The 13,161-nt window shown below is 38.4% G+C and overlaps 1 protein-coding gene and 1 pseudogene across 5 annotated transcripts in view; one reads left to right on the forward strand and one right to left on the reverse strand.

Moving 5' to 3' along the window:
- The window catches only part of LRRC39 (leucine rich repeat containing 39), a 30,168-nt gene extending 20,575 nt beyond the window's left edge, over window positions 1–9,593 (reverse strand). For 2 of the 5 annotated variants that reach the window (XM_074188263.1, XM_074188259.1), the window contains exons 1-2: window positions 9,477–9,593; window positions 3,524–3,726 (exon numbers count right to left, since the gene is read on the reverse strand). In XM_074188263.1, coding sequence (XP_074044364.1) covers window positions 3,524–3,636 — 113 coding nt within the window. In that variant the 5' untranslated portion in view covers window positions 3,637–3,726; window positions 9,477–9,593. Of the gene's footprint in view, window positions 1–3,523; window positions 3,727–4,713; window positions 4,770–7,909; window positions 7,972–9,476 lie in introns of all 5 variants that reach the window. The other 3 variants (XM_074188261.1, XM_074188260.1, XM_074188262.1) reach the window with 3 other exon arrangements.
- A 2,901-nt stretch (window positions 9,594–12,494) lies between these two features.
- Window positions 12,495–13,161, forward strand: part of LOC141488297 (enhancer of rudimentary homolog pseudogene) — a 74,376-nt pseudogene continuing 73,709 nt past the window's right edge.

The raw sequence follows: 13,161 nt of genomic DNA on the forward strand, positions 1-13,161 counted from the left end.
ATATTTAGCAGTAGCAAACCATTTAGCAATCTCATACAAAATTCTTTTGGCCAAGAGGGAGAATTGTAGGTTGAATGATAGGACAGATGAATTCAGAACTAATTTAATGAACTGGATCTAAATAGTAATGATGAATGGATTGGTATTAATCTGAACAGGATATCCCTGTGAACATGTAATTTTTTGTATTTTTATAACTGTTTTTAATATAATCATTTTTGTTTATGTCAATGTATTTTTTTTTCATTTAAAAACATTATTTTAAGAAGTGGTCAACAGGTTTCACCAGACTATGGGGGGGGGGGGGGGGGGACTATGACACAAAAAGGTTAAGAATTCTTGCTCTAGAATGTCCGAGGCTATAGGCCTCTTGATCGATCCAAGCTTGCAATTTTGTTTTGTTTTGGAAGTCACAGTCTAGGAAGAACTTTGAAAAGCTAGAAAGAGTATCAAAGTGAATGACCAGAAGGATAAGGAAGCTAGAAAGCATGCCACATGAGGACCATCAGAAGAAACTAAGAATATTTATCCTGGAAAAGAGGATTCTGTGTTTTAACCAAATTAGATTGTTTCCCCAAAATATAATCTCTATACTCTCTACCTCATACAGTTATCGTGAGGATAAAATGAGATAACATGAAAAGTACTCCTCCGCTGCTCTTATTTTCCTCCTTCACCTCTTCTGCTTCCTTCCATTCTTCCTCTTTATTATCCAAAGTCTGAAACATCTCACTTCCTGCTCATCTCACTTCCGACTCATCACCTTCTGAATTTTTGTCCTTTGAAAAACTCCTCCTCCTCCTCCTCCTCCTCCTCCTCCTCCTCCTCCTCCTCCTCCTCCTCTTCCTCTTCCTCCTCCTCCTCCTCCTCCTCCTCCTCCTCCTCCTCCTCCTCCTCCTCCTCCTCCTCCTCCTCCTCCTCCTCCTCCTCCTCCTCCTCCTCCTCCTCCTCCTCCTCCTCCTCCTCCCCGCCCTTCTTCTCCCTGTCCTTCTCTCCTCCCCTTCCTGCCCTCCTCCTTTTTCCTTTCATTTCCTGGGCACATTTTTGTATTCTCAGTTCGGAGCAGAGTGACTTGCGGTTCCCTAAAACCCCTTCTTTACAACTTATTCTTACGGCCTACCGTCTCACCCTATTTTTGAGTCGGGCTTTTGTTGTTGTTGTTCAAGTGTAGCATTTTGCATTTGCTATGCCTGTATTTCGCAGAAAGACACGATATTGTAAGAGTAGATGCCAGAAGATAATAAAACCTCATCAGCCTCAGGACCTGAGACCAAGAGCCGTGCCAATAGCAGCACCGTTAGCCCAGTGCCTGGTCTCTATGTCAAACTGTTGCCAAATAGCGAATCCACAAAAAATCCATATCACAAAATCATAGATCCAAGAAGATGACATTTAAAACGGATAAGTGTAAAATCATACATCTGGGCTCAAAAGAATTCTCTGGTACTTTTAGAGCACAACAAACAATATAATCAAAAGTAGGAAACGACAGTATGTCCTCTGTCCGATCAGACCCTATCTGAATGTTCAGTTCTCCAAGTATCACATTTTAAAAGTGATTAAGGCAGACTAGAAAGCCTCCAGCAGAGAGTGACCAGTATAGTGAAGGGGTTTTGAGATCATGACATATGGGGACTAAATAGTTAAATTAAATAAGGATCTTCAGCTTGAAGAAGAGAAAAAAATTAGAGGATGTTCAATAAATATATCTTTGTGGATTTAAACAGGAATTAAATTTGTCCTGCTTTTCCCCAGAGAGCATAATTAGGAGCAATGAAGAGGAAGTAGAAAACCACTAGGGAAGGAGTGTAAAGAACAATGCCCTAATAAGCTGGGTTTGGACTCCCTTACCAGGCAACAGACATTTTCAAGCAAAAACTTTATCTGTCTGATAGGTTATAGAGAGTATGCTTATTCAGCTATGGGTTGAATTTCATGGCATCCACCTCTGAGATTTAATGGTAATTCTGTGATTTTTGGAAATGGAAGATCTCAGGGAAGTGGATGCCTTCTGGAATACTTTTAGAAAAAAAGGACAGAGATGTTGGACATACCTCTTCTTCACCAATTCTCTCACTGCAAGATTCAGCAGAAACACCATCTCTTCTACATCAAGTCTTTCCCGATTCCCCAAGTGCCCTCACTCTTTTCAATATAACAGCTTTAAATTGAACAGCCTTCTTATTCATTTTGTGTCTGTTTCAGTTGTTTATTCTATATATACTTATATATGTTCATATTGTCTCTCACAGTGTTTGTAAGGAAGCAAAGAACTGCCTCTGCCTTTGTTTCCTTAGCATCTAGCATAGTCCCTTTCACATAGTAGTTTGTGGCACAAATACATGTTGATGGTCTGATTAATTGATAAAAGTTGAACTTCACCTAACTGACCTTTTTCCATTTGGATCTCTGTTTAACTGAGTGAGACCTTCGAGGGAGATAGGAAGGAGGGAGAGACAGTATAGAAGTAGTGCTAATACCTGTAAGAGAACTGAGAGGAACCAAGGAATTTGTGGCCAGACCTGCAGGAGCCACAAGGTGTTGCTGATACTCTGTAGCCTTGAGAAAGCCTGACCGTAGTTAGAGCATTGGAGGTGGGAGCTATAGCATCTAAGAAAATAACCCAAACCAAAGCAGCCACAAGAGAGGAAAATTACACTCACTTTCCTGACAGAGAAGATGATGATCATGATGTTGATACTCTAATAATAATAGCTATCTTTTTAGTAGTACTTTAAGGTTTGCAAAGCACTTTATAAATATTGTCTCTTTTTTTGCCCTCACAAAATCTCTGGGAAGTAGATGCTATTATTATTATTCCCTTTTTATAGAAAAGGAAATTGAGACTAAGAATGAGAGAACTTAAATGATTTGCCCAGGATCACATAGCTAGTAAGTGTCTAAGGTCACACTTGAATTCAGGTCTTCCTGACTACAAGTTTGGCACTCACCATTTCCAATATACCGAATGAGTCACATTTGGGGATTTGGCCATTTGTTTTGGATGAGTATGCACATTTCTTACACCATTTTTTTTATTGGTTTGTTCAGTTTGGTTTTGTCTTGGGGTTGGGAGAGTAGAAGGAAGACATAATAAATACTTCATTAAAATTTTTTTTTAAAAGAAGAGCTGGCCAGATTCTTGTGTTAGGCCACACCAATCATCCCAAGCTACCCAAATACATTAAACTCTACCAAAATTAGATGACCCATTGCTATGACGAGCTACCCAGAACACTTTCTTATGACATTTTTCTGCAAAGAGAAAGAGACCCAGTCCTGAGTGGAAAACTTAAGAGCTTTCCTGGATGACACTACTCATTTATCTCCTTTGGAGGGCATTGAGTGTCTGAATGAATAAGAGTCACAGACATCAAAATTACCATCAATGAAGACTCCTTGTTCTTTGACTTTGCCTAGAAAGGCTCCTGAGTTGTGAAGCACCACTGGAGTTGTAAATGCTTTCTGTTCCCAAGGATGTCAGAGTAGGAAGCTATAATTAATAACAATTTTTTGAACCTACTTCTGTTGAAATTCTTTTTCTCGTTTCAAGTCTTCAGTTTGCTTCTTGATCCTGGTTTCCCACACTTCCTTTGCAGCATGGACAGCCCCCGTACAAACTGCAGTTTCTGACATGGTTCTTTCACATGAGAGAAGGGGTCACCAATTTCACCAGAGACAAAAAAGTTGATTTATCGACGACATCTCTCAGAAGATGTAATTATACTGGAGGGAGGAGCAGGAATAAATGAATGAATGAAGCATGGATTAAGTGCTTATTATATTCCAATCATTACCTAAATACTGTGGGAATACAGATAGAAATGAAAGAGTTCTCAAGTAGTTAAACATCTATTAGGAGGAAGCAACACATAGAGGAACTTTCAATTATAGAGTGGACAGAGAGATCAGTGATCCTTAGTCTAAGAGTAACTCACATTTTTATCATTCTCTACGATTTGCTAAATACTTTTCTCATCATTACTCTGTAAGATAAGCAGTAGCATAATAACTGTCATTCTCATTTCAGATAAGGAAACTGAGGCTTAGAGAGGTTCCAAATACTATTTCTCTAACTGTTCTTTAATTTTGTAGAACTTATTCCTAATTAGTGTGAATAATGAATCTCCTAAACTGATTGCATTATTCAAATTGCTACTGTATATTTCTATGGAATTGATTACCATATTTAACATAGTATGCATTGAATACATGAAACCATTTTAGGGGATACATATATATATATATATATATATATATATATACACACATATATACAAATCAAGATCTAACTGCATATCAGCATATTTGTAAGGTTGTAGGGCAGAGCTCCTTTCAGATTTTGAGGCCATGCTTTTATATGAAATGATTAGGAAACATGGTTAAGCAAATGTCAGAAGCAGGACTTGGTTGGCTGAAAGTGAATTCTTTGGGATCCTGTTCTTTCCACCAATTCAGTTTCATAAACAGGATATTCAAAACTCAAGAATAGTTGGTGAAAATAGAGTCTGGTACTTAAGGCTGCAAATGACCAAGCACTGAGTAGAAACCCCAAGTCTACAGGATGGAAGGGGTTCCTGCTGGTTTAAAACTAAGGGAGAGTAGATCTTTCTTTAAAAAATCACATTAATACCCCATGCCAGAATTTTAGATGAGCCCTAAGGTAGAGATGATTTACCAAGTAATGACCAAGCAACAAAGCCCTGTACTCACCTCTGCATAGATTCAACCAACATAAAAAGCTCGGGAGAAGAAAATGTCTTCTGTTCCTGCAGTATATGAAACATAAATTTCCCTTCTTTGTTTTTTGTTAATATATTTCCTATATGTATACTCTTCTCCTTGTGAACTCTATTCGCATCCATTATTTCCAGTGATGTTGGGATTATTAATAGAGGAGTACGCACCAGGGTAAGATATTTTATTGCTAATTTTCTTACTATGCCACTTTAGCAAAAAGTCTTTGTTTCAGGCTATTGGATCTTCTGGTTGACTAATAAAAGAATTGATGGATGCTTATCAACTACAATTTTTAGGAGTGTAGAACCAAAGAAACCCTTGAACATGGAGTACCCATCTGTAAGGGGGACCTGATCTGTAAATATATAATGGAGAATTCATGTGGCAAAGCAGATAGAGGAATGACCCCAAGTCAGGAGGACCTGGGTTTCAATTTTACACAGTTATTTATTTGCTTGCTATGTGATCCACATGCTCTAAATGAATTACTTTAACCCATCTCAATCTGTTTCCTCAACTATATAACGACGAAAATACTATATCCTAACTCATGAAATTTTGGTGAGGAGGAAAACACATGCTTTCATGTGTGTTTATATGTGTAGGTATAAACACACATACATACATGCATACTCATACCCATGTTACATTGCAAACCTTAAAGCAATACATAAATATTAATTTTTATCATTACAAAGATAAAATCAGCTAGCAGTAGGAAGTAGTTTATATAAAATTTGTGTTTTCTTACGGCAATATTTAGAGGGGTTAATGATATAGGTAGCTAAATGACACAATTGATAGACCACTAGAAATAGAAAGGCTTTAATTCAAATTCAGTCTCAGACATGAGATATGTGTGATGCTGGGCAAGTTACTTAGCTTACATTTGCCTCAGTTTCTTCATCTGTTAAAAAAAGATATATACTAATAGCTCCTATCTACCAGAATTGTTGTGAGGATCAAGGGAGAAATAGCTGTAAAGTACTTAGCACAGTGCCTGCACATAATAAGCTCTATATAAATATTAGCTATTATTATTATAGTAAAACTGAAGACCAAAAGTCAAATGTTAATATTGTCAAGAAACGGTTCAATTTAGAGCTAATGTTTGTCAGTGAAATAACTGTAATAGAAAGACAAAAGGCAACAATAGAATATACTTTTTCAAAAAGAAAACTTAAAAGAGTGTTGAATGGCCAATATTATAAATTTTATAATTTTCTCTTGGTTTTTTCTTGATCCATTAGTAATCATATTAATTCCCTTCATCTTCTAGTTTATGATTAACTTCTTTGAAATTTACTTCACTCAGATAGAGACATTACAATGAACTTTTCAAAATCTGTTTGAAGTTCATTATTTTATTTTATTTTTTTATTTTTAGACATGGGGTTAAGTGACTTGCCCAAGGACACACAGCTAGGTAATTATTAAGTGTCTGAGGCTGGATTTGAACTCAGGTACTCCTGACTCCAGGGCCAGTGCTCTATCCACTGCACCACCTAGCTGCCCCTGGAGTTCATTATTGAAATGAAGAAGAAACAAAATGGGAAAGGGACAAAATTACTCAATGAACACATTTTTGAATGAAGAAACTGGAGATGATGAAAAATTGTTGACATTTCTCCATTTTGTCATTCCTTTCTGGCACCATTTGACATGTGGCTTTTGTTGTAGCCAGAGGAAATAGTAATGGAATGAATGAAAAAAAAGATATATTCAACTAAACTCAATGAAAAAAAAATCAGTGCAAGCTAGAAAAGAGACTTGTCCAGTAAAGAAGAAACATTAAGGAATATGGAATATGAATAGTCAGAGAAATATGGAAAGCCTAGTATGAAAAAGTATAGTGGCAAAAGTAAGTTCAAAAGAACACTTCCCATGAACAATTACAATGCAAGATGGGGAAACAATAGTAAAAATGAAAAGATCTCGAGTACAATATAACAGACAATGTTCATGATGAAAATTATTCTAGTTAAAGCATTACCATTTCTTTTTTAAGCAATTGGTAAGTTTAAAATGATACAATGGGAAATAACAGTTCATATGTCTTTCCAAGATTCTCTCTCCATAGTATCTTATGCTGCAGTTGTATTACATTACATTTATATACCATAATTTGTTTAGCCATTCCCTAATCAATGTTTTTCCACTTTATTTCTAGGTTTTTGTTCCTATATACACACAAAAAATGTGCCTGTGACTATTGCGTTATATGTGAGACTTTCCCAGCTTTTTTTTTTTAATCTCTTTAGGGGTGTGCAACTAGACCCAAGTATGCAACTTGGGTCAAACGTATAGAGATTTCAGTTGCTTCCCTCCCCCCCACCCCCCCCACATGATTCCAAATTGTTTTCCAGAAAACCACTTCACCAACAGTTTGTCAATGTGCTTGTCTTCCTACCATCTTTTCAACATTCACTAGCCTATCCTTTATCCTGTTTGCCAGTTTATTGGTTATCAAATGAAATCTCAGAATTGTTTTAGTTTTCATTTCTATTCATATTTATGATTTGGATAAATATTTCAAATATTTATAAATAGTTTTAAATCTTCTTTTGAGAATTATTTGTTCATATAATTTTATCATTTATCTATTGGGGAATGGCTCCTGTTCTTGTATTACTTGTTTTGATTCCCTGTTTATCCTGCTTATCAGACTTTTTAACAGAGATATTTTATGAAAGATTCTCTCTCCTAAATCAACAGTTTTTCATCTTTTTCTAACTGCACTGATTTTGTTCATGCAAAAATCTTTTAATTTCATGTTTAAAGAACATGACACTGGTATTAGTCCTTAACTCAGGCAAATTTCTAAGAGTTTTTTCATTGAGAGTTGCATAAACCAGTGAAAACTGAGAGCTGTTTATAACAACGGACAAAAACAAAACCAAACCACTCATTTACTAAGGGTCAGATTTTCTCTTTAGGCATGGAAGTGATCATTTGATAAAATCTTCAAGAAGTCAGACTGATCTTATTGCAGTCTAAGTATTTTTCTGGGTGTGTGTTGGAAAAAGCTTGACCTTAATAACATCAGTTCCACTGAGACCTCTTTCCAAACTATATTTGCTATACCAATTTTTCTAAGTTTTGATGTCTTCAACAGTTCTTGTTCTTGTTAATTAAATTTTCATTATTAGCATGTATTCATATTGCTTACCTGTAGTATTATGATGGTGCAGAGATGATCCAGGGTTCAAAGATGGTTGGTGGAGCATTGAACTGTCATTAAGGACCAATGCCTTTTAATGTACTTTATTGTCAGAGAAACTCATCACAAGAAAGCTGCCAGTCAGGTGAAGAAGTTTTCTGTCCATAACATCTCATGAAACCATAAGGTATGAAGGAATTGTGATATGTAGAGATAGATATAATCCCAAATGAATGAAATTATAAGTCCTTCAAGTATTGTCAGAATTTCCTCCTTTTTTGTTATTTTTCTCAAGCAGTGCAACCTATAATTGGTCTAATCTCTGACCCAATAGCTGAAAAATGGGGTTATATTTTCTATTCAATCAATAAATCAGCAAAAAGTCATTAAGTATCTATTATGTGGTAGTTAGCTATCGGAGATACAATATTTTTAATGGAAGTCTGTGTCTTCAAAAAGCTAACATATTATGAAGGAAACAAATATATGTGAAGTATGTACAAAATAATGAGGTGAAAAGATCATGAGGAAGATGACATGAGCTGAACTTTTTAATATAATAATTTAATACTTCAAGATATATATTTTATATATGTTCAAATATATACATATTGTCTCCCTGGAAATTATAATGCCCTATGAAGACAGGGGTCATTTTGGTTTTTGTTGTTTACCATAGGGCCTGGCACAAAGGTACATAAATGCTTGTTGATTGTCATTTCCAAGACTTCTAATCTCTTTGGTGGAGCCACTCCCTCTGCTGGTAAAAATCAGACTTCCTACTGCCTTCTAACTTTTATGAGTCGTGTCTACATTCGGAATTTAACATTTGAATGGTGGCTTTCCCAACTCCAACCTCCATGCCTGAAATGCTCCCTCATTCATAATTCCCTGGATTTTTCAAACCTTGGCTCAAGTGATACCTATATGAAGCTTTTCTTGATTCTTTTGCCTTCCTTTCCACAGTTACCAAATTCTCCCTCTTGAAATTACATTTCACTGCTTTGTATTTGCCTCTGCCCCTTCATCTAAGCTCTTTAAGGGCAAAGACTAATTTTGGGGTTTTGTGTTCTCGGTGCCTTGCAAATAATGAGTGTTTGATAGAAAAATGTTGAATTTCATATAAAAACCACTTGCTCCTTTAGCCTCCAGGGAGTCTAGAGCATTTAGAAGCCTATGATTTTAGATAATTTCTTAAGTTATATACTAGGAGAAAACTGGGATCAAAGCAGGAGTGGGAAGAATACACATGAGAAGCACATGTCCTGGGAAGTGAAGTTCTTCTGCCTTGTATTATTATCACAATAGAAAGAGACACACCAGACCCCAGTACCATGACAATGACATGCCAGGCCAGCAGGTTTGTAGCGCCTTCAAAACCAAACAAATTAGTCCTGAAAGAAATGTCTCTTTGCCTTCTAAGAGCACAACTAAGTGAGTAACTCTGACCTCTTAAGAGACAGGTTTCTCAAACTGGGCTGCTCTGCTAAGGTAAGCAGAGACAAGAGTACCTGGATCCTCAGCAGCAAGCATTTGTAAATGAGGAAAAAGGGGAGAAGAATTCAAAAAAACTTACCAGGGTGGGTGGTACTTCCAAACTCATTGATTGCTCAGCAAGGGAGAGGTTACAGATAGATTTTGCTGGGGGCCACTCCAAGCAGCTCCTTGGCCACGTTGTGACCCCCAGGACTGTCGTGTCAGCCCAGTGCTAATTTTAAACTATGACAAAGCCAGGAATAGCAGGAATCACATGGGGCTTGTGTGCAAAGTGTCTGGAGAGTTCATGTTGAAAATTTTCCCACTTGCCAGGACCCATGTGCAAACAGAATTTAGGAGACCCATGGAAAGCAAACGGATAAGACCCCATGAGAAACACTTGTGCCATAAAAATAGAAGGGGCTGCGAAGGGAGCCCCTTGGGTGGGGCACAAAAGCTTAGACCACAAGCACAAAGGCTTCAGAATAACACCCAGATCAAGGAATGTGTGCAGGGGCCTCTAACCTCAGATATTACTGGAGTCATCACTAAAAACTTAGGTCTTTGGTGGAAAATTTATTTGTGGAAGGGATAGTGTACAGCAGGTGTTAAACTTCTAGCCCATCAGGTCACTTGGGGTCCACAAAACTCCTCTGCGGGGAAACAGATAAAAGTGTAATTGGGAAATGTTTAACAAAAGAAATAAAAATTCAACATAGATAATGTTAATTTGTTATTTTCTAAGTTTGATAAGAGTTGATTTTTGTTGATCCGCATGACCAGGTCATTGGGCCAGGCGGTACATCCTGATAGGACAGGCATGAGTCCCTGGGGTGGCAGCCTAAGGACCGGGATGCAAGGGGGGAAATAGGTTGTCGACATCTGAGCCAAATCCCCTTTCACCTTGTGCTAGTTCCGCTGCAGGCTTTAAGTGACAATGACTCCTATAGGGCAAACAGAAGTAGGTCCCTGCCCACCCAAGGTTTATTGTTGGCAGTCTTTCCTAGGTGCCTCAAGTCTCAGCCAGGGGCAGCTAGGTGGCACAATAATTAGAGCACAGGCCATGGAGTTAGGAGGACCTGAGTTCAAATCCAGCCTCAGACACTTAATAATTGCCTAGCTGCGTGACCTTGGGCAAGTCACTTAATCCCATTGCCTTGCAAAAACAGAAACAAAAAACAACTAAAGTCTTAACCAGTCAGTCATCAAGCATTTATTAAGAGCCTAATATGTGCCAGAAATTATATGAAACAACACTGGGGCTAAAAAAAAAATGAAGTCTGCTCTCAATGAACTTATCCTCTATTAGGAAGACAACATGCAAATAATTATATTTAAACAAGATAGACACAAGATAAATTGGGGCTAACCTCAGAGGGAAGGCCCTAAGATTAAGGAGAACTGGCTAATGTTTCTTGTGGAAGGTGGAAATTTAGTTGAGTCTTAAAGGAAGCTAGGAGGAGGGGGTGAGTAAAGGAGAGGGTTCCAGGAATGGGAGGCGTTAATGAAGATTCATGGAATCAAGAAATGGAGGGTCTTATAGGAAGAAGGGAGGTGAGGAGGAAATATGCATTTATTAATATTCTAAGCACTTGATAAGTACCATCTCATTTAATCCCTACACAAACTGTCGATTAGGGACTATTATTACCCCCATTTTATAGATAAGGAAATTAAGAACACTCGAGGTTTAGTGACTTGCCCAGGGTTACACTGTGGTAGTTTGCAACTAAAAGCATCCCCCCATCCTTCCCAGCTAGATGCACCCCCATACCCCCCCGCCCCGCATAGTGTGTTGTTAGAAACAGTAGCTAAAAACACTCCAAACATGAGTAGGGACCCTCCAAGCATGATGTGTGGTTAGCAACACTCTGTTCCCTCATTGTCCAGAGATGACAATCTAATCAATCTTCCATAGTCTTTGCGGGTAAAGAACTTTCCCTTGACCAGAACCTGACTAAACATTACCTTTGTACCATTTCACCTTTCTTTACCATGTTATTTTAGATGCAAATCCATGCTTGCCATCATGCAGGTGCTGATGTGTCCAGGAACTAGAGTTGGAAACTCTCCGTTCAGCCTCCAACCCCTCCTGGGCAGAACTTCCATTCTCAACTCCCCAACTCTTCCTTGGGAGTGGAGTTTTATTTCTCTTCCTCTTTCAAGTTCATTAGAAAGACCATCGCTAGGTGGAGCAGTGGATAAAGCACTGACCCTGGAGTCAGGAGGGCCTGAGTTCAAATCTGTCCTCAGACACTTAATAATTACCTGTGTGGCCTTGGGCAAGTCGCTTAACCCCATTGCCTTGTAAAAAAACAAAACCCCAAAAAAGAGCACCAGTCCTAAGCCTACCAATCAACTAGCCCCCATTTGTTCCACTTTGCTTTTCACATCAATAAAAGCTTCACTCATTGAGAAAGGGACTTGGTCTCTTGAATGATTCTTAACATGGAGCCCAAATCACTGAACCCCGGTTGCCCTGCATCCAGGGCCATTTCCAGTCATCCTGATTCATGTCTGGCTCTGAAGGAGAAAGTGAGGCTGGTGATTTAGCACAGCCCCCCCCCCCCCCCCATTCAAAGCCAATTCATGTCATGGCCTCACCTCCCTGATGTCACGGTCTTCTTTGAGAAACGGCACCACGAAACCAGCTATCCCACTATACTGGTAACTGTTTGACAGCCAGCTCTCTCTAATACTACTAAGTATCTAAGACCAGATTTAAACTCAGGTCTCTCTCACTCCAGACAGCTGGCCAGTGTCACTGAATTGAAGAGTATGGGAGAGGAGTCAGATATAAGAAGACTGGGAAAGAACCAAGTTATGAAGAGTTTTGAATGCCAATCAAGAGTATTTTATGTAATTGGTCCTGAGGAAATAAGAGAGCTACTAGAAGTTTATTGAATAAGGGGGTGATGTGGTCAGAACCTTTGTTTTAGGAAAATCAATTTGACAACTGAGGAGGATGGGTAGTAGTGGGGAGGGTCTGGAGGCAGTAGGCTATTGGCAGTAGTTCAGGTGTGAGGTAATAGAGGTTTCCACCAGGATGGTGTAGTATCAGAAGTGTTTGTTCTTCATTCTGGAAGAGGACTATGACATCAAGGAGGTAATGCCATGAGATGCGTTGAGAGCGGGCGGATTGTGCAAAGTCATAAGCCTCACTTTCTCCTCTAGAGCTGTCTGGGTCTAGTGGCCAGATACAGATCAGCAGGATTGGAAATGGACCTGGATGGAGTGGGAGAGCTTGACCTTTTTAAGCAAAGGTGTTTTAACAGGTCTCGGTATGTATGAATATAGCTATTCAGTGATGGGCAGTGTCAAAGCAGAGAAGTGAGGATATAGGATATACAACATAAAAACAAAAGGACTTGACCTCTGATTGGATATGGGGAATGACAGACATATTTTGAGACTGGGTGATTAGAGGATGGTTGGTCGGTCTTGTCCTTAATCATTGAAGAAGACCAAAATGACATCACTATGTTAGAGACAAGCTGCAGTGTTTCAGTGGTGGCTGATCAGATCAATATGAGCTCAGAATGCTCTAGCATTCCATTCTTTTCTCATTCCATTCTGCCCATAATCTCCCATATGAAATAAGAACCAGCTAGGGGGAAAAAACATTTTAATGCTTCAGTCATGCCTGACTTGGAACTCTTTGGAAAAATGTTTCTGAAATAATGAATGAATCAATGGATAAATGAATAAGCATTTATCAAGTATCATATGGAAAACACCGTGCTAAACACAGAGAAGACACAGAAAGGCAAGACCTTTACTCTAAA

The sequence above is a fragment of the Macrotis lagotis genome, chromosome 5, assembly GCF_037893015.1.
Source record: "Macrotis lagotis isolate mMagLag1 chromosome 5, bilby.v1.9.chrom.fasta, whole genome shotgun sequence".
Lineage (NCBI taxonomy): Eukaryota > Metazoa > Chordata > Mammalia > Peramelemorphia > Peramelidae > Macrotis > Macrotis lagotis.